General features: G+C 72.4%; 1 protein-coding gene across 1 annotated transcript in view; it reads left to right on the top strand.

Moving 5' to 3' along the window:
- Window positions 1-17,980, top strand: part of ICAM5 (intercellular adhesion molecule 5) — a 45,988-nt gene that overhangs the window by 8,662 nt on the left and 19,346 nt on the right. Inside the window, 4 exon segments of the mRNA XM_075917769.1 lie at window positions 8,676-9,335; window positions 10,297-10,381; window positions 10,384-10,569; window positions 11,047-11,060. Coding sequence (XP_075773884.1) covers window positions 8,676-9,335; window positions 10,297-10,381; window positions 10,384-10,569; window positions 11,047-11,060 — 945 coding nt within the window.

Consider the following 17,980-nt stretch of genomic DNA (forward strand, 5'->3'; position numbering starts at 1 on the left):
GAGAGTCGAGGGAACATTGGTGGTGCCCCAGGGCTGGGTCCTGGCTCCAGGGCTGTTCCGTGAAGGGGACGCGGAGCTGGCAGGAGCCAGAGCAGACGGCAAAGAGCTACCAGGGGGTCGCGCCAGGCCGGTGGCGGGGCAGAGGGAATGCGGCGTCCTTGCGCACGGGGCTCGGAACATCCTGCTCCGTGGCCGGGCCGGCAAACCTGCTCCGGGGCCCCGCGGCAGAGGGGCGGAGAGGCAGGAAGTGCCGGACTGCTGGGGGGACCCGGGACGCCGGCCCCTCGAGGGCCGGGTGCAGGCCTGGCCAGCCCCGCTCAGCCAGCGGTGCAGGAAAGGGGGGAAGGGCGACCGGCCGCGCGGCGGGGACTTGGCCGCTGGGGAGAGCGCGGCTCCGGGGCAGACGGGCCGGAGGTTGGGGCCCTCGGGGCGAGGGGAAGCGAATCAGGAAGTGCCATTTCCTCCCTCACCCGGCTCTGCGCTGCTCTGTGTGTGTCTGTGCAGGGCCCGGGGGGGGGGTCTGCCTGTGGGACCCTGCACTGCTCTGTGTGTGTCTGTGCAGGGCCCGGGGGGGGGGTCTGCCTGTGGGACCCTGCGCTGCTCTGTGTGTGTCTGTGCAGGGCCCGGGGGGGGGTGTCTGCCTGTGGGACCCTGCGCTGCTCTGTGTGTGTCTGTGCAGGGCCCGGGGGGGGGGGGGGGTCTGCCTGTGGGACCCTGCGCTGCTCTGTGTGTGTCTGTGCAGGGCCCGGGGGGGGGTGTCTGCCTGTGGGACCCTGCGCTGCTCTGTGTGTGTCTGTGCAGGGCCCGGGGGGGGGGGGGTCTGCCTGTGGGACCCTGCGCTGCTCTGTGTGTGTCTGTGCAGGGCCCGGGGGGGGGGGTCTGCCTGTGGGACCCTGCACTGCTCTGTGTGTGTCTGTGCAGGGCCCGGGGGGGGGGTCTGCCTGTGGGACCCTGCGCTGCTCTGTGTGTGTCTGTGCAGGGCCCGGGGGGGGGGGGGGTCTGCCTGTGGGACCCTGCGCTGCTCTGTGTGTGTCTGTGCAGGGCCCGGGGGGGGGGGGGGTCTGCCTGTGGGACCCTGCGCTGCTCTGTGTGTGTCTGTGCAGGGCCCGGGGGGGGGGGGGGTCTGCCTGTGGGACCCTGCACTGCTCTGTGTGTGTCTGTGCAGGGCCCGGGGGGGGGGGGTCTGCCTGTGGGACCCTGCGCTGCTCTGTGTGTGTCTGTGCAGGGCCCGGGGGGGGGGTCTGCCTGTGGGACCCTGCGCTGCTCTGTGTGTGTCTGTGCAGGGCCCGGGGGGGGGGGGGGTCTGCCTGTGGGACCCTGCGCTGCTCTGTGTGTGTCTGTGCAGGGCCTGGGGGGGGGGGGGGGCTGTGGGACCCTGCGCTGCTCTGTGTGTGTCTGTGCAGGGCCGGGGGGGGGGGGGGTCTGCCTGTGGGACCCTGCGCTGCTCTGTGTGTGTCTGTGCAGGGCCCGGGGGGGGGGGGGTCTGCCTGTGGGACCCTGCGCTGCTCTGTGTGTGTCTGTGCAGGGCCCGGGGGGGGGGGGTCTGCCTGTGGGACCCTGCACTGCTCTGTGTGTGTCTGTGCAGGGCCCGGGGGGGGGGGGGTCTGCCTGTGGGACCCTGCGCTGCTCTGTGTGTGTCTGTGCAGGGCCCGGGGGGGGGGGTCTGCCTGTGGGACCCTGCGCTGCTCTGTGTGTGTCTGTGCAGGGCCCGGGGGGGGGGTCTGCCTGTGGGACCCTGCGCTGCTCTGTGTGTGTCTGTGCAGGGCCCGGGGGGGGGGGTCTGCCTGTGGGACCCTGCACTGCTCTGTGTGTGTCTGTGCAGGGCCCTGGGGGGGGGGGGTCTGCCTGTGGGACCCTGCGCTGCTCTGTGTGTGTCTGTGCAGGGCCCGGGGGGGGGGGGGGTCTGCCTGTGGGACCCTGCACTGCTCTGTGTGTGTCTGTGCAGGGCCCGGGGGGGGGGGTCTGCCTGTGGGACCCTGCGCTGCTCTGTGTGTGTCTGTGCAGGGCCCGGGGGGGGGGGGTCTGCCTGTGGGACCCTGCGCTGCTCTGTGTGTGTCTGTGCAGGGCCCGGGGGGGGGGTCTGCCTGTGGGACCCTGCGCTGCTCTGTGTGTGTCTGTGCAGGGCCCGGGGGGGGGTCTGCCTGTGGGACCCTGCGCTGCTCTGTGTGTGTCTGTGCAGGGCCCGGGGGGGGGGGGGGGGCTGTGGGACCCTGCGCTGCTCTGTGTGTGTCTGTGCAGGGCCCGGGGGGGGGGGTCTGCCTGTGGGACCCTGCACTGCTCTGTGTGTGTCTGTGCAGGGCCCGGGGGGGGGGGGGGCTGCCTGTGGGACCCTGCGCTGCTCTGTGTGTGTCTGTGCAGGGCCCGGGGGGGGGGGGGTCTGCCTGTGGGACCCTGCACTGCTCTGTGTGTGTCTGTGCAGGGCCCGGGGGGGGGGGGTCTGCCTGTGGGACCCTGCGCTGCTCTGTGTGTGTCTGTGCAGGGCCCGGGGGGGGGGGGGGTCTGCCTGTGGGACCCTGCACTGCTCTGTGTGTGTCTGTGCAGGGCCCGGGGGGGGGTCTGCCTGTGGGACCCTGCGCTGCTCTGTGTGTGTCTGTGCAGGGCCCGGGGGGGGGGGGGTCTGCCTGTGGGACCCTGCGCTGCTCTGTGTGTGTCTGTGCAGGGCCCGGGGGGGGGGGTCTGCCTGTGGGACCCTGCGCTGCTCTGTGTGTGTCTGTGCAGGGCCCGGGGGGGGGGGGTCTGCCTGTGGGACCCTGCGCTGCTCTGTGTGTGTCTGTGCAGGGCCCGGGGGGGGGGGGGTCTGCCTGTGGGACCCTGCGCTGCTCTGTGTGTGTCTGTGCAGGGCCCGGGGGGGGGGGGGGTCTGCCTGTGGGACCCTGCGCTGCTCTGTGTGTGTCTGTGCAGGGCCCGGGGGGGGGGGGTCTGCCTGTGGGACCCTGCGCTGCTCTGTGTGTGTCTGTGCAGGGCCCGGGGGGGGGGGGGTCTGCCTGTGGGACCCTGCACTGCTCTGTGTGTGTCTGTGCAGGGCCCGGGGGGGGGGGGGTCTGCCTGTGGGACCCTGCGCTGCTCTGTGTGTGTCTGTGCAGGGCCCGGGGGGGGGGGGGGTCTGCCTGTGGGACCCTGCACTGCTCTGTGTGTGTCTGTGCAGGGCCCGGGGGGGGGGGGGGGTCTGCCTGTGGGACCCTGCGCTGCTCTGTGTGTGTCTGTGCAGGGCCCGGGGGGGGGGGCTGCCTGTGGGACTCTGCGCTGCTCTGTGTGTGTCTGTGCAGGGCCCGGGGGGGGGGGGGGGGCTGCCTGTGGGACCCTGCGCTGCTCTGTGTGTGTCTGTGCAGGGCCCGGGGGGGGGGTCTGCCTGTGGGACCCTGCACTGCTCTGTGTGTGTCTGTGCAGGGCCCGGGGGGGGGGGGGGTCTGCCTGTAGGACCCTGCACTGCTCTGTGTGTGTCTGTGCAGGGCCCGGGGGGGTCTGCCTGTGGGACCCTGCGCTGCTCTGTGTGTGTCTGTGCAGGGCCCGGGGGGGGGGGGTCTGCCTGTGGGACCCTGCGCTGCTCTGTGTGTGTCTGTGCAGGGCCCGGGGGGGGGGGTCTGCCTGTGGGACCCTGCGCTGCTCTGTGTGTGTCTGTGCAGGGCCCGGGGGGGGGGGGGTCTGCCTGTGGGACCCTGCGCTGCTCTGTGTGTGTCTGTGCAGGGCCCGGGGGGGGGTCTGCCTGTGGGACCCTGCGCTGCTCTGTGTGTGTCTGTGCAGGGCCCGGGGGGGGGGTCTGCCTGTGGGACCCTGCACTGCTCTGTGTGTGTCTGTGCAGGGCCCGGGGGGGGGGGTCTGCCTGTGGGACCCTGCACTGCTCTGTGTGTGTCTGTGCAGGGCCCGGGGGGGGGGTCTGCCTGTGGGACCCTGCGCTGCTCTGTGTGTGTCTGTGCAGGGCCCGGGGGGGGGGGGTCTGCCTGTGGGACCCTGCGCTGCTCTGTGTGTGTCTGTGCAGGGCCCGGGGGGGGGGGGTCTGCCTGTGGGACCCTGCGCTGCTCTGTGTGTGTCTGTGCAGGGCCCGGGGGGGGGGGGTCTGCCTGTGGGACCCTGCACTGCTCTGTGTGTGTCTGTGCAGGGCCGGGGGGGGGGGTCTGCCTGTGGGACCCTGCGCTGCTCTGTGTGTGTCTGTGCAGGGCCTGGGGGGGGGGGGGGGGCTGTGGGACCCTGCGCTGCTCTGTGTGTGTCTGTGCAGGGCCCGGGGGGGGGGGGGGTCTGCCTGTGGGACCCTGCGCTGCTCTGTGTGTGTCTGTGCAGGGCCCGGGGGGGGGGGGGGGTCTGCCTGTGGGACCCTGCGCTGCTCTGTGTGTGTCTGTGCAGGGCCCGGGGGGGGGGGGGGGGGTCTGCCTGTGGGACCCTGCGCTGCTCTGTGTGTGTCTGTGCAGGGCCCGGGGGGGGGGGGGGGCTGCCTGTGGGACCCTGCGCTGCTCTGTGTGTGTCTGTGCAGGGCCCGGGGGGGGGGGGGGTCTGCCTGTGGGACCCTGCACTGCTCTGTGTGTGTCTGTGCAGGGCCCGGGGGGGGGGGGGTCTGCCTGTGGGACCCTGCGCTGCTCTGTGTGTGTCTGTGCAGGGCCCGGGGGGGGGGGGTGTCTGCCTGTGGGACCCTGCGCTGCTCTGTGTGTGTCTGTGCAGGACCCGGGGGGGGGGGGGGGTCTGCCTGTGGGACCCTGCGCTGCTCTGTGTGTGTCTGTGCAGGGCCCGGGGGGGGGGGGGGTCTGTCTGTGGGACCCTGCGCTGCTCTGTGTGTGTCTGTGCAGGGCCGGGGGGGGGGGGGGGTCTGCCTGTGGGACCCTGCACTGCTCTGTGTGTGTCTGTGCAGGGCCCGGGGGGGGGGGGGGTCTGCCTGTGGGACCCTGCGCTGCTCTGTGTGTGTCTGTGCAGGGCCCGGGGGGGGGGGGGTCTGCCTGTGGGACCCTGCACTGCTCTGTGTGTGTCTGTGCAGGGCCCGGGGGGGGGGTCTGCCTGTGGGACCCTGCGCTGCTCTGTGTGTGTCTGTGCAGGGCCCGGGGGGGGGGGGGGTCTGCCTGTGGGACCCTGCGCTGCTCTGTGTGTGTCTGTGCAGGGCCCGGGGGGGGGGGTCTGCCTGTGGGACCCTGCGCTGCTCTGTGTGTGTCTGTGCAGGGCCCGGGGGGGGGGGGTCTGCCTGTGGGACCCTGCGCTGCTCTGTGTGTGTCTGTGCAGGGCCCGGGGGGGGGGGTCTGCCTGTGGGACCCTGCGCTGCTCTGTGTGTGTCTGTGCAGGGCCCGGGGGGGGGGGTCTGCCTGTGGGACCCTGCGCTGCTCTGTGTGTGTCTGTGCAGGGCCCGGGGGGGGGGGTCTGCCTGTGGGACCCTGCGCTGCTCTGTGTGTGTCTGTGCAGGGCCCGGGGGGGGGGGGGTCTGCCTGTGGGACCCTGCGCTGCTCTGTGTGTGTCTGTGCAGGGCCCGGGGGGGGGGGGGGTCTGCCTGTGGGACCCTGCGCTGCTCTGTGTGTGTCTGTGCAGGGCCCGGGGGGGGGGGGGGTCTGCCTGTGGGGACCCTGCGCTGCTCTGTGTGTGTCTGTGCAGGGCCCGGGGGGGGGGGGGGTCTGCCTGTGGGACCCTGCGCTGCTCTGTGTGTGTCTGTGCAGGGCCCGGGGGGGGGGGGGTCTGCCTGTGGGACCCTGCGCTGCTCTGTGTGTGTCTGTGCAGGGCCGGGGGGGGGGGGGGGTCTGCCTGTGGGACCCTGCGCTGCTCTGGTGTGTCTGTGCAGGGCCCGGGGGGGGGTCTGCCTGTGGGACCCTGCACTGCTCTGTGTGTGTCTGTGCAGGGCCCGGGGGGGGGGGGTCTGCCTGTGGGACCCTGCGCTGCTCTGTGTGTGTCTGTGCAGGGCCCGGGGGGGGGGGGGGTCTGCCTGTGGGACCCTGCACTGCTCTGTGTGTGTCTGTGCAGGGCCCGGGGGGGGGGGGGTCTGCCTGTGGGACCCTGCGCTGCTCTGTGTGTGTCTGTGCAGGGGCCCGGGGGGGGGGGGTCTGCCTGTGGGACCCTGCGCTGCTCTGTGTGTGTCTGTGCAGGGCCCGGGGGGGGGGGTCTGCCTGTGGGACCTGCGCTGCTCTGTGTGTGTCTGTGCAGGGCCCGGGGGGGGGGTCTGCCTGTGGGACCCTGCGCTGCTCTGTGTGTGTCTGTGCAGGGCCCGGGGGGGGGGGGGGGGTCTGCCTGTGGGACCCTGCGCTGCTCTGTGTGTGTCTGTGCAGGGCCCGGGGGGGGGGGGGGGTCTGCCTGTGGGACCCTGCGCTGCTCTGTGTGTGTGTCTGTGCAGGGCCGGGGGGGGGGGGGGTCTGCCTGTGGGACCCTGCGCTGCTCTGTGTGTGTCTGTGCAGGGCCCCGGGGGGGGGGGGTCTGCCTGTGGGACCCTGCGCTGCTCTGTGTGTGTCTGTGCAGGGCCCGGGGGGGGGGGGGTCTGCCTGTAGGACCCTGCGCTGCTCTGTGTGTGTCTGTGCAGGGCCCGGGGGGGGGGGGGGTCTGCCTGTGGGACCCTGCGCTGCTCTGTGTGTGTCTGTGCAGGGCCCGGGGGGGGGGGGGGTCTGCCTGTGGGACCCTGCGCTGCTCTGTGTGTGTCTGTGCAGGGCCCGGGGGGGGGTCTGCCTGTGGGACCCTGCGCTGCCTCTGTGTGTGTCTGTGCAGGGCCCGGGGGGGGGGGGGGGTCTGCCTGTGGGACCCTGCGCTGCTCTGTGTGTGTCTGTGCAGGGGCCCGGGGGGGGGGGGGCTCTGTGTGTGTCTGTGCAGGGCCCGGGGGGGGGGGGGTCTGCCTGTGGGACCCTGCGCTGCTCTGTGTGTGTCTGTGCAGGGCCCGGGGGGGGGGGGTCTGCCTGTGGGACCCTGCGCTGCTCTGTGTGTGTCTGTGCAGGGCCCGGGGGGGGGGGTCTGCCTGTGGGACCCTGCGCTGCTCTGTGTGTGTCTGTGCAGGGCCCGGGGGGGGGGGGGGTCTGCCTGTGGGACCCTGCGCTGCTCTGTGTGTGTCTGTGCAGGGCCCGGGGGGGGGGGGGTCTGCCTGTGGGACCCTGCGCTGCTCTGTGTGTGTCTGTGCAGGGCCCGGGGGGGGGGGTCTGCCTGTGGGACCCTGCGCTGCTCTGTGTGTGTCTGTGCAGGGCCCGGGGGGGGGGGTCTGCCTGTGGGACCCTGCGCTGCTCTGTGTGTGTCTGTGCAGGGCCCGGGGGGGGGGGGTCTGCCTGTGGGACCCTGCGCTGCTCTGTGTGTGTCTGTGCAGGGCCCGGGGGGGGGGGTCTGCCTGTGGGACCCTGCGCTGCTCTGTGTGTGTCTGTGCAGGGCCCGGGGGGGGGGGGTCTGCCTGTGGGACCCTGCACTGCTCTGTGTGTGTCTGTGCAGGGCCCGGGGGGGGGGGTCTGCCTGTGGGACCCTGCGCTGCTCTGTGTGTGTCTGTGCAGGGCCCGGGGGCGGGGGGGGGGGGGCGGCTGAGCCAAGACCCGCAGCCAAGGGCCCAGCCGCCTTCCTCTGGCCAGGGGACGGGGTTTGAAGTGAGGAAGGGGGGCGGCCTGGGGGGGTGACAGGGCAGGCTGAGTGCGGCAGCGTGAAGGGAGCAGACTAAGCCCAGGGCAGGGGGGCTCAGGGGTCTGTGCCCCCCTCAAGAGGACTCAGGCTCTGCCGGGGCTCCCGTGTCAGCGCCCAGCCCCCCGCTGCGCCGTGTCTGAGAACCAAGAAACCACCGGGGGGGGGTGCTCCCCGAGGCGCCGTCACACCCACTGGGGGGCTCCCCGAGGCGCCGTCACACCCACCGGGGGGGGCTCCCCGAGGCGCCGTCACACCCACCGGGGGGGGCTCCCCGACGCGCCGTCACACCCACCGGGGGGGGCTCCCCGAGGCGCCGTCACACCCACCGGGGGGGGCTCCCCGACGCGCCGTCACACCCACTGGGGGGGCTCCCTGAGGCGCCGTCACACCCACCGGGGGGGGGCTCCCCGAAGGTACCGTCACACCCACCGGGGGGGGGCTCCCCGAGGCGCCGTCACACCCACCGGGGGGGGCTCCCCGACGCGCCGTCACACCCACCGGGGGGGGCTCCCCGAGGTGCCGTCACACCCACCGGGGGGGGCGGGGTAACAGCTGTCCTGTTCCAGCCCAGAGGTGGCTGCATCGGGGGGAGTCAGGCCAGCTAGGAAGGCTTCTGCTAGGGCAGCGTGGCCTGGCACTTAGGCACAAGGGTCAGTTCCCGTCCCTGGCCCGGCTGCCCGGAGCCAAGCGTCCCTGGGCCGGTCTCCACCCAGCAGCCGTGGGCTAACAGCCCTGCCCTGGCTCCGGGGAGCTGCCTGGATCCCGGGCAAGGGGGCCACAGCGAGGTGGGGGCCCCGAGCCAAAGCAAGCGGCCCAGGCATTGCCATGAAGGGGCCAACAGGCCCCCCCAGGCTGGGCCTCAGCCCCACGTAGTGTGAGCCTGCCCACCCCTCCTGACACACCCTTGTGCGCACACACGCACGTGCATACCCAGCGTGCCCGTGCACACCGACATGTCCATGCAGACACACACGTGCATAGAGGCGCCCGTGCACACTGACACGTGCATGTGAACACGCAGATACACCAGACACACGTCTGTGCACGCACACCATGCACAAGTGTGCGTGCAGACCCCGAGGTGCGCGCTCACACACACGTGCAGCCGTTGGGGGAGGAAACGAAAGTGAAAGGACTCTGCTCACAGGTGGGCGGGCGGGCGCGGGGGCATGACACACACAGCCCTGGGCCCAGCAGAGCTGAGCGGAGGGGGGGGAGTCGGGCAGGGACCGAGGAGCCAGACGCCCCCAGCCCAGCCCAGCGGTGAAAGCAGCCGCCTGCAGCCTGCGCCGTGGTGCCAGGATCCCCCTCGCCCCGCACCCTGGCCGGAGGCCCCCGGCTCAAGGCTGCTCCAGGCCGTTCCGGGGGCCGGAGGCCTGGTGGCTCCCACCTGCCGCTCCCGCCCCTGCTCCGGTGCCCAGGCCGCGTGGGCAGGCGCTCGCAGGGGGCGTCCGTGGAGCAGCGTGGGCCCCGGGTCACCCAGCCCGGGGGGCGCCGGCGCGAGGTGGCAGGAGAACCTCCCCGGGCTGGGGCTGCGCCCCGTTGTAGGGCAGGGCCCCGGGCAGCCGGCCAGCGGGAGGGCCCCCGACGCCCCTTATCTCGCCCAGCAGACAGCTCCACACGCCCTGCCCGCGCTGCCCCGCGCCACTCGCTGCCAGGCCCTCTCCGGCAGCGGCACAACCCGCCCCCAGCGCCTCCATTGCGCAGTGCAGAGGGGTCACCGCTGCCCGCTGGGCGCCCGCACCCGCTCCGCCTTCGCCTGCTCCGGCCCACCCAGCCACACGTCGCCGGAGGTACGGCGCCTGGGCTCCCTCCCTGGCTCCGGAAGGGACGGGGGCCTAGTGGTTAGAGCAGGGGGGGCTGGGAACCAGGGCTCCAGTTCTCTCCCCAGCTCTGGTAGGGAGTGGGGCTACGAGTGTGGGCAGGATTGGGAGCCAGGGCACCTGGCCTCATACTCTGGCTATGGAAGGGAGAGGGGCCTAGTGGTTAGAGCAGGGGTGGGGGCTGGGCTGAGCTCTAACAGGTGCAGATCAGCAGGAAATGTCCCATAGGGGGCAGGGCTCCCTCATTTCCTCCTGCAGTGGGTCTGGGAGAAGGGACTGGGCTCGGCTGGAGACCAGATACCGCGCCAGATGGGCTCAGGGCTGAGCCTGTCTCTGCGTTCCCAGGCCCAGCCACGCACTCCGCGCCTCCCCAGGGCCTGGCGGGTGCCGGGCTGGGCTGCCAGGGGCTCCGGGAAGGAAGCCTGAGCCCTGCTCTCTCCGTCCCCTCCTCAGCCATGAGTCCCCGGCGGATCCAGTGTCACTCGCCCAGGGGCTGCCTGGCGCTGCTGCTTCTCCTGGCGCTGCCCGGTGAGTGCCCCCGCACAGCGGCCTGCGCCCGGGAACTGCGGCGGGATGGGCCACAGGGAGTTATTGGTAATGCAGGTGCCTTCTTACAGCATCCCTGGGCGGGCAGTGGGGCCTAGTGGTTACAGCAGGGCGGCTGGGAACCAGGACTCTGGGGGTCTCTCTCCGGCCCTGGGCGGGCAGTGGGGCCTAGTGGTTACAGCAGGGCGGCTGGAAGCCAGGACTCCAGGGGTCTCTCTCCGGCCCTGGGAGGGCAGTGGAGCCTAGTGGTTACAGCAGGGGGGCTGGGAGCCAGGACTCTGGGGGTCTCTCTCTGGCCGTGGGAGGGCAGGGGGGTTTGAAGGCCTCCGTGCTGGGTTCCACTGAGCGGGAGGCCCCAGCGTGACGGGTGGCTTGGCCGTTTCAGGGGCCGCGCAGGGCTCGTCCCAGGTGCACGTGTCGCGGAAGCCCCGTGGTGGAGCACGGAGGGTCCCTCTGGATTAACTGCAGCACATGTGTAACGACTCTTCTGCCCCGGGGATCCTGGAGACCTCGCTCACAAAAAACAGCACTGAACGTGGGCCCGGCTGGACGGCCTTTCACCTCACCAACATCACGCAGTGGGCGTCGACCCTTCAGTGCCACGTCGCCTGCCCTGGTGAAAACGTGACCATCGCATCTACAAACCTCTCCGTTTACCGTACGTGCCGCGGGCTCCCAGCTGCAGGGCCGGGTGGCTCGGGGCCCCGGAGGGTTTCTGGGCAGCGCAGGGTTCGGGACACGGACACCTCGCTGCACAGCTGAGATGGGGCCCCGGCGTGGGCCCAGGCTGGCTGGGAGGGGAGGGGCAATTGTGCAGGGAACCCCTCCCCTCCAGGAGGTGCCGCTCCCCTCTGGCCCTGGGGCAGGGGCCTGGCCCGTCTAGGAGCAGGGAGGGGCCGAGGCCTTTCCCCCTGGGACACCGGCTCCTTCCCCCTGAGCCAGGCAGCGCCTGCGGGGAGTCCTCTGGCCGCCGTCGGGCGGGACTTGCTGGGTCTCAGTCCAGCTCCCGAGGGGAGCCGCCCACGTCCCAGCCCCCTTAGCGCTCCTGCTTGTGGGGAGCTGCCTGGGGCGCAGCCTGCCCCTTCCGGCAGCCCCCCACTAACCAGCCTTCGGGTCCTTGCTTCCCTGGCTCCAGGGGCGCCGGAGCGGGTGGTGCTGGAGCCGCTGCCCCGCGATGGAGCTGGGCCGGGCCTATAACCTGACGTGCCGGGTTCTGAACGTGGCTCCCGTCCGACACCTCAGCGTGACCCTGCTCCGGGGGGGCCGGGCCCTGCACACGGAGACCTTCCGGACCCGCCCCGGGAACGAGCCCGACAGCGTCACCGTGACCCACGAGATCAGCCCTGGGCGCTGGGACCACGGGCAGCAGGTCACCTGCCAGGCGAGCCTGGACCTGGCGCCGCGCGGGCCCCGGCTGCAGAGCAACTCCTCGGCGGCGGAGCTGCGGGAGGCCGGTGAGTGCCCGGCACTGGCAGCACATTTAAAGGGTTGTGGGGGGGGGTGTCACTGGCTCAGCTCCCTCCCCAAGGAGCCCTGAGCAGGCAGGGCCTGGTGGGGGTGGCCCAGCTGCGTGGCCCAGGCTAGTGGCTAGCGGCTGCCCAAGGAGGGGGAACCGTTCCAGCCGGGTTCTGTTGGGTGAACATGGGAAACGGGCCTTGGCTGAGCCTGCCCGACACCCGGCACAGGAGGTTGGATTTCCAACGGCTTTGGGGCCCCCTAAAGATCCAGGACTCAGACAGGCTCCTAACTCCCCTTGGCTCTGGGCAGGGCAGGCAGGCCCTGTTCTGCGGTGCTCCAGCTCAGTGCTTAGCTGCAGCTTCAGGCACCTCAATCCCTTGAGCCCAGCCCTGCCGCCCTGGGGGGAGGGGCTCTCAGCCCCGGCGGGGCCAAACCCCGCGCTCCTGGGCCCTGGCAGCCGAGCGGGCTGGATCCTGGGGGCTCCCGCGGGGGCCCGCTCAGAACCCAGGGCCAGGCTTCCCTCGGGTTGGTCGCAGCGGCGTCCGCGGCCCCGCCAGGTAACCTGCCCCCTCCCGCCTGCCGTTGCAGAGAGCCCCCTGGCCAGACTCATCGCGCTGGCGGCCGTGGCCATCTTGGCGGGCGAGCTGCTGGCCGTGCTGGCCTGCGGGCTGGCTCAGCGGGGCAGGAGCCGGAGAGGAGCCGCGCCGCGCCGGGAGGGCCTCGAGATGGCCCCGGCCGAGGGAGAGCCTGGTCCCGAGGACGCGGCGCCGTAGAGCGGCTGGCGGCGGGCGCAGCGCAAGATGCTGGGGACGGGGCCCGGGCTAAGCCGGGCAGGTTGTGGGGCTTCTTGTTCATGGGCCCGGTGCTCCTGGGGCCCGATGCTCCTACCCCTCCGCACCGGGGTTTGTGCTGAGTCTTTGCTGAGAAGCTGGAGCACGAGCGCAGTGGAAATACAGTGCCTGGCGTGTGCTCCAGAAGCTCCTTGTAGCGTCTCAGGGAAGAGCCAGGCTGTCCGGGCGAGGCCCGACAGCGGGCGGAAGGGATGGGGGGGGGGGCCGTCCTGAGGCCAGGGAGGTGCCCTGTGCTGAAAACCCACCCGCCTCGGGCCTGGTTCTGAGCCGCTGCACACGCCCAGGCGGCTCCTCTCACGGCCTCGAAGGGCAGCCCATGGGAGTTAGGAACCCAGCGCCCTGGGAGGAGGGGGTTTGCACCTGGCTCTTTGGGAGAGGGTGGCTCTCGGCAGTGGCGTGGGTCCAGGTGAATTTCCCATGACAAGGGGGCGGCTCTGACTGCCCCACACTGTCCGAGGGGAAGACTCTGCCCCTCGCCAGGCTGCGTGGCAAGGACCGTCCCAGGGTGCCACCCACCCCTCGCGGGCACTGTGGGGGGCTGGCAACACAGCACTGGCCGAGACACATCCCCTTCCCCGGGGACAGCTGTGGGCAGGGCCCGCTGGGGGGCACTGGAGGGAATGGGGCTCGTTCCCTGCTGGCGGCACAGCCAGGGATCATGCAGGAGGCAGCGTGGCCTAGTGGGTGCAGTGCTGGGACTCAGAGGAGTCACACCCTAGTCCTGGCTCAGCCCCATGCCCCAGGCGTGCTGGGGAAACTGAGGCAAGGCGCATCCCCCCCCCTCCGTCCCACCCATGAGCTGCTTAGCCAGGCTGCTCTTGGGGGAGGGGACTCTGCACGGAGGGCCCTGGCATTGCATTGAGCCGGCTGGCAGCACGTCCTGTGCCCCTTGGCTCCCCGCCCCCCAGAGCCCTTCAGGAAACTTCCTGCCACCTTCATTGCCTGGAATCCCGGGCCCAGGAGCCAGGCAGAGCCCAGCCCCTCCCCTGGCTGCGGAGCCGCTCGGGGCCGAGGCTCTGGGCACGAGCAACGTCTCCGAACAGCAGCAGGAAGCCGGAAATCCAGGCCCCTTCACCAGGCTGCCCCCGGGCCCAGCGGGAGAGGCAGCAGCGTCCGGCCGTGGCCGCTCGGGCCTGGTACCCAGGGGACCCCTGTGACGCGCGTCGGGGACCCCCGGCCCTGCACCCCGGCCAGCCAGAGGGGCCGCGCCGGCCAGCGGAACGGGGGGTTTATGGCCTCCCAGGGCACGGCCCAGCCCGGGCTCCATGTGGGCGTGGGGGTCGGGCCGGCAGCCTCGGGCCCCTTGGGGCGGGTCCACGGGCCCCTGACCCCCCGGTGCTCAGCCCAGTCTCTTCTCTTCAGCCTGCCCCCCTCCCAGACACTCACCACGCAGCCCCCCCAGCAGCCCCCCCTCCCTCGGCCAGGTGAGAACCTGCTGGGCCATGGACTAGGTGACATGACACCCGCAGGGCGACCCCCCGCCGGGCCGTGCTACAGACACCGGCCAGCAGGGGTCACCACAGCCCCTACGGCCCCCAGCGTGGGCCAGGCCACTGGAGCAGACACCCCCCCGCGTCACAACGCCCCCGTCGGTTTCCGAGTTGTACAGCAGCGCAGCAGGGAGCCCGGGGCCAGCGCAGGCAGCAGCCCCAGGGGAAGGGGCAGGGGCAGGGGCAGGGGATGGACAGACAGGTGGAGGGAGGGATGGACGGTCTGGGGGGAGACGCATGGACGGGGGGTAGGTAGGAGGCTGGACGGGCAGAGAAGGGTGTGGGGGGATGGAGAACCAGGGGGAGGCACATGGGATGGACGGGCAAAGGAGGGGGCAGGGAGGTAGCTGGATAGATGGATCTGTAGGGGGATCAAGAGACAGGGCATAGGGGGAGATGGGGAGTGAGGGTGCAGGGAGAAGGGAGCACAGGGGGATGGGGAGACGGGGCGCAGGGAGAAGGGGAGACGGGGGATGGGGAGACAGGGGCGCAGGGGGAAGGGGAGACAGGGGATGGGGAGACAGGGGCGCAGGGGGAAGGGGAGACGGGGGATGGGGAGACAGGGGCGCGGGGGGAAGGGGAGACGGGGGATGGGGAGACAGGGGCGCAGGGGGAAGGGGAGACGGGGGATGGGGAGACAGGGGCGCAGGGGGAAGGGGAGACGGGGGGATGGGGAGACAGGGGTGCAGGGGGAGACAGGGGCGCAGGGGGAAGGGGAGACGGGGGATGGGGAGACAGGGGCGCAGGGGGAAGGGGAGACGGGGGATGGGGAGACAGGGGCGCAGGGGGAAGGGGAGACGGGGGATGGGGAGACGGGGGGGAAGGGGGGATGGGGAGCTAGGCTGGCTGTTCAAGGACAGAGCTCATCTCCGAGTGCCGCCCCCCGGCCGCCCCCCCGCACTTGGCACCGCCCGGCTCGCCCGCAGAGTTGCCAGGTGGTTGGAAAAGGCCGGACAGAAACGCGCTGAGCCCCCCCCCCCCCCCCACAAGCGCCGGGGGCGGCAGGAGCCGGGGTTCGGGGTCGGCGCAGAGCGGTCGCGGCCCGCCCCTGAGACCGGCTCTGCCCCCCCGAACCCCCCGCTGCCCACGCGGTGCCGGAGCAGCCCCCGACCCGCCGGCGAGCTCCCCGGGGGCTCGTGCCCTGCGCCGGGCCGGGCTCCGCTGGGGCAGGGAGACCCCCCGGGGCCGGGCGAAGCGCCTTGGAGGGGCCGACTCCCCGGGGCCCGATCCCGGCCGCGCGGCGCTCCAGGCCGGCCCGGGGGCTCCGGGAGCGGAGGGAGGAGCCGCTGCCGGCGCACGGGGCGGGGGCCGCTTCCTACCCTGGTGGGCGGGCGCCCCGGCTGCTGCGCTGCGCCGCCGCCTCCGCCCGCGCTGCCCGGTCCCAGCGCCGCCGCAGCAGCCCCGGCCCCGGCCCCGGCATGCGGCTCCCGGCTCCCGGGCGCTGCCTGCCCCTGCTGCTGCTCCTGGCGCTCCCAGGTACGTGCCCCGGAGCGGGCCCGGCGCGGGCGGGGGCGGGGGCTGCGAGCGCGGGGCCCACGTGCGGCCCCCGATAAGCACGTGAGTCCCCCCCTCGAAAGGCGCCTGCCGATAGGATGTGCGAGAGGCGGTGCGGGCCAGTGGTTAGAGCGGGGGGGGGGGGGTAGGTGGGGTAGGAGGCAGTGTGGGCCAGTGGTTGGAGCGGGCGGGGGAATAGGTGGGGGGTGGGAGGCAGTGTGGGCCAGTGGTGAGTGCGGGGGGGGGGGGTAGGTGGAGTAGGAGGCAGTGTGGGCCAGTGGTTGAAGCGGGGGAGGGGGATAGGCGGGGTGGGAGGCAGTGTGGGCCAGTGGTTGGAGCGGGCGGGGGAATAGGTGGGGGTGGGAGGCAGTGTGGGCCAGTGGTGAGTGCGGGGGGGGGGTAGGTGGAGTAGGAGGCAGTGTGGGCCAGTGGTTGGAGCGGGGGGGAGGGGGATAGGCGGGGTGGGAGGCAGTGTGGGCCAGTGGTTGGAGCGGGCGGGGGAATAGGTGGGGTGGGAGGCAGTGTGGGCCAGTGGTGACTGCAGGGGAGGTAGGTGGGGTGGGAGGCAGTGTGGGCCAGTGGTGAGTGCGGGGGAGGTAGGTGGGGTGGGAGGCAGTGTGACCAGTGGTGAGTGCAGGGGGGGTAGGTGGGGTGGGAGGCAGTGTGGGCTAGTGGTGAGTGCAGGGGGGGGTAGGTGGGGTGGGAGGCAGTGTGGGCCAGTGGTGAGTGCGGGGGGGGTAGGTGGGGTGGGAGGCAGTGTGGGCCAGTGGTTGGAGCGGGGGAGGGGGATAGGCGGGGTGGGAGGCAGTGTGGCCAGTGGTTGGAGCGGGCGGGGGAATAGGTGGGGGTGGGAGGCAGTGTGGGCCAGTGGTGAGTGCGGGGGGGGGGGGGTAGGTGGAGTAGGAGGCAGTGTGGGCAGTGGTTGGAGCGGGGGAGGGGGGATAGGCGGGGTGGGAGGCAGTGTGGGCCAGTGGTTGGAGCGGGCGGGGGAATAGGTGGGGTGGGAGGCAGTGTGGGCCAGTGGTGACTGCAGGGGAGGTAGGTGGGGTGGGAGGCAGTGTGGGCCAGTGGTGAGTGCGGGGGAGGTAGGTGGGGTGGGAGGCAGTGTGGACCAGTGGTGAGTGCAGGGGGGGGTAGGTGGGGTGGGAGGCAGTGTGGGCTAGTGGTGAGTGCAGGGGGGGTAGGTGGGGTGGGAGGCAGTGTGGGCCAGTGGTGAGTGCGGGGGGGGGTAGGTGGGGGTGGGAGCAGTGTGGGCCAGTGGTGAGTGCGGGGGGGGTAGGTGGGGTGGGAGGCAGTGTGGGCCAGTGGTGAGTGCAGGGGGGGTAGGTGGGGTGGGAGGCAGAGTGGGCTAGTGGTGAGTGCAGGGGGGGTAGGTGGGGTGGGAGGCAGTGTGGGCCAGTGGTGAGTGCGGGGGGGGGTAGGTGGGGTGGGAGGCAGTGTGGGCCAGTGGTGAGTGCGGGGGGGGTAGGTGGGGTAGGAGGCAGTGTGGGCCAGTGGTGAGTGCGGGGGGGGGTAGGTGGGGGTGGGAGGCAGTGTGGGCCAGTGGTGAGTGCAGGGGGGGTAGGTGGGGGGAGGCAGTGTGGGCCAGTGGTGAGTGCGGGGGGGGTAGGTGGGGTGGGAGGCAGTGTGGGCCAGTGGTGAGTGCGGGGGGGGTAGGTGGGGTAGGAGGCAGTGTGGGCCAGTGGTGAGTGCGGGGGGGGGGTAGGTGGGGGTGGGAGGCAGTGTGGGCCAGTGGTGAGTGCGGGGGGGGGGAAGTGGGGTAGGAGGCAGTGTGGGCCAGTGGTGAGTGCGGGGGGGGTAGGTGGGGTGGGAGGCAGTGTGGGCTAGTGGTGAGTGCGGGGCGGGTAGGTGGGGGGAGGCAGTGTGGGCCAGTGGTGAGTGCGGGGGGGGTAGGTGGGGTAGGAGGCAGCGAGGTGGTGGGGTAGGAGGCAGCGTGGGCCAGTGGTGAGTGCGGGGCGGGTAGGTGGGGGGAGGCAGTGTGGGTCAATGGTGAGTGCAGGGGGGGTAGGTGGGGTGGGAGGCAGTGTGGGCCAGTGGTGAGTGCAGGGGGGGTAGGTGGGGGGAGGCAGTGTGGGCCAGTGGTGAGTGCAGGGGGGGTAGGTGGGGGAGGCAGTGTGGGCCAGTGGTGAGTGCAGGGGGGGTAGGTGGGGGTGGAGGCAGTGTGGGCCAGTGGGGAGTGCGGGGGGGGGTAGGTGGGATAGGAGGCAGTGTGGGCCAGTGGTGAGTGCAGGGGGGGGTAGGTGGGGTAGGAGGCAGCGTGGGCCAGTGGTGAGTGCGGGGCGGGGTAGGTGGGGGGAGGCAGTGTGGGCCAGTGGTGAGTGCAGGGGGGGTAGGTGGGGTGGGAGGCAGTGTGGGCCAGTGGTGAGTGCGGGGGGGGGAAGTGGGGTAGGAGGCAGTGTGCGCCAGTGGTGAGTGCGGGGGGGGCTAGGTGGGGTAGGAGGCAGTGTGGGCCAGTGGTGAGTGCGGGGGGGGTAGGTGGGGGTGGGAGGCAGTGTGGGCCAGTGGTGAGTGCGGGGAGGTAGGTGGGGGAGGCAGTGTGGGCCAGTGGTGAGTGCGGGGGGGGGAAGTGGGGTAGGAGGCAGTGTGGGCCAGTGGTGAGTGCGGGGGGGGTAGGTGGGGTAGGAGGCAGTGTGGGCCAGTGGTGAGTGCGGGGGGGGTAGGTGGGGGTGGGAGGCAGTGTGGGCCAGTGGTGAGTGCGGGGCGGGTAGGTGGGGGGAGGCAGTGTGGGCCAGTGGTGAGTGCAGGGGGGGTAGGTGGGGTGGGAGGCAGTGTGGGC

Source organism: Pelodiscus sinensis, unplaced genomic scaffold (genome assembly GCF_049634645.1).
Source record: "Pelodiscus sinensis isolate JC-2024 unplaced genomic scaffold, ASM4963464v1 ctg101, whole genome shotgun sequence".
NCBI lineage: Eukaryota > Metazoa > Chordata > Testudines > Trionychidae > Pelodiscus > Pelodiscus sinensis.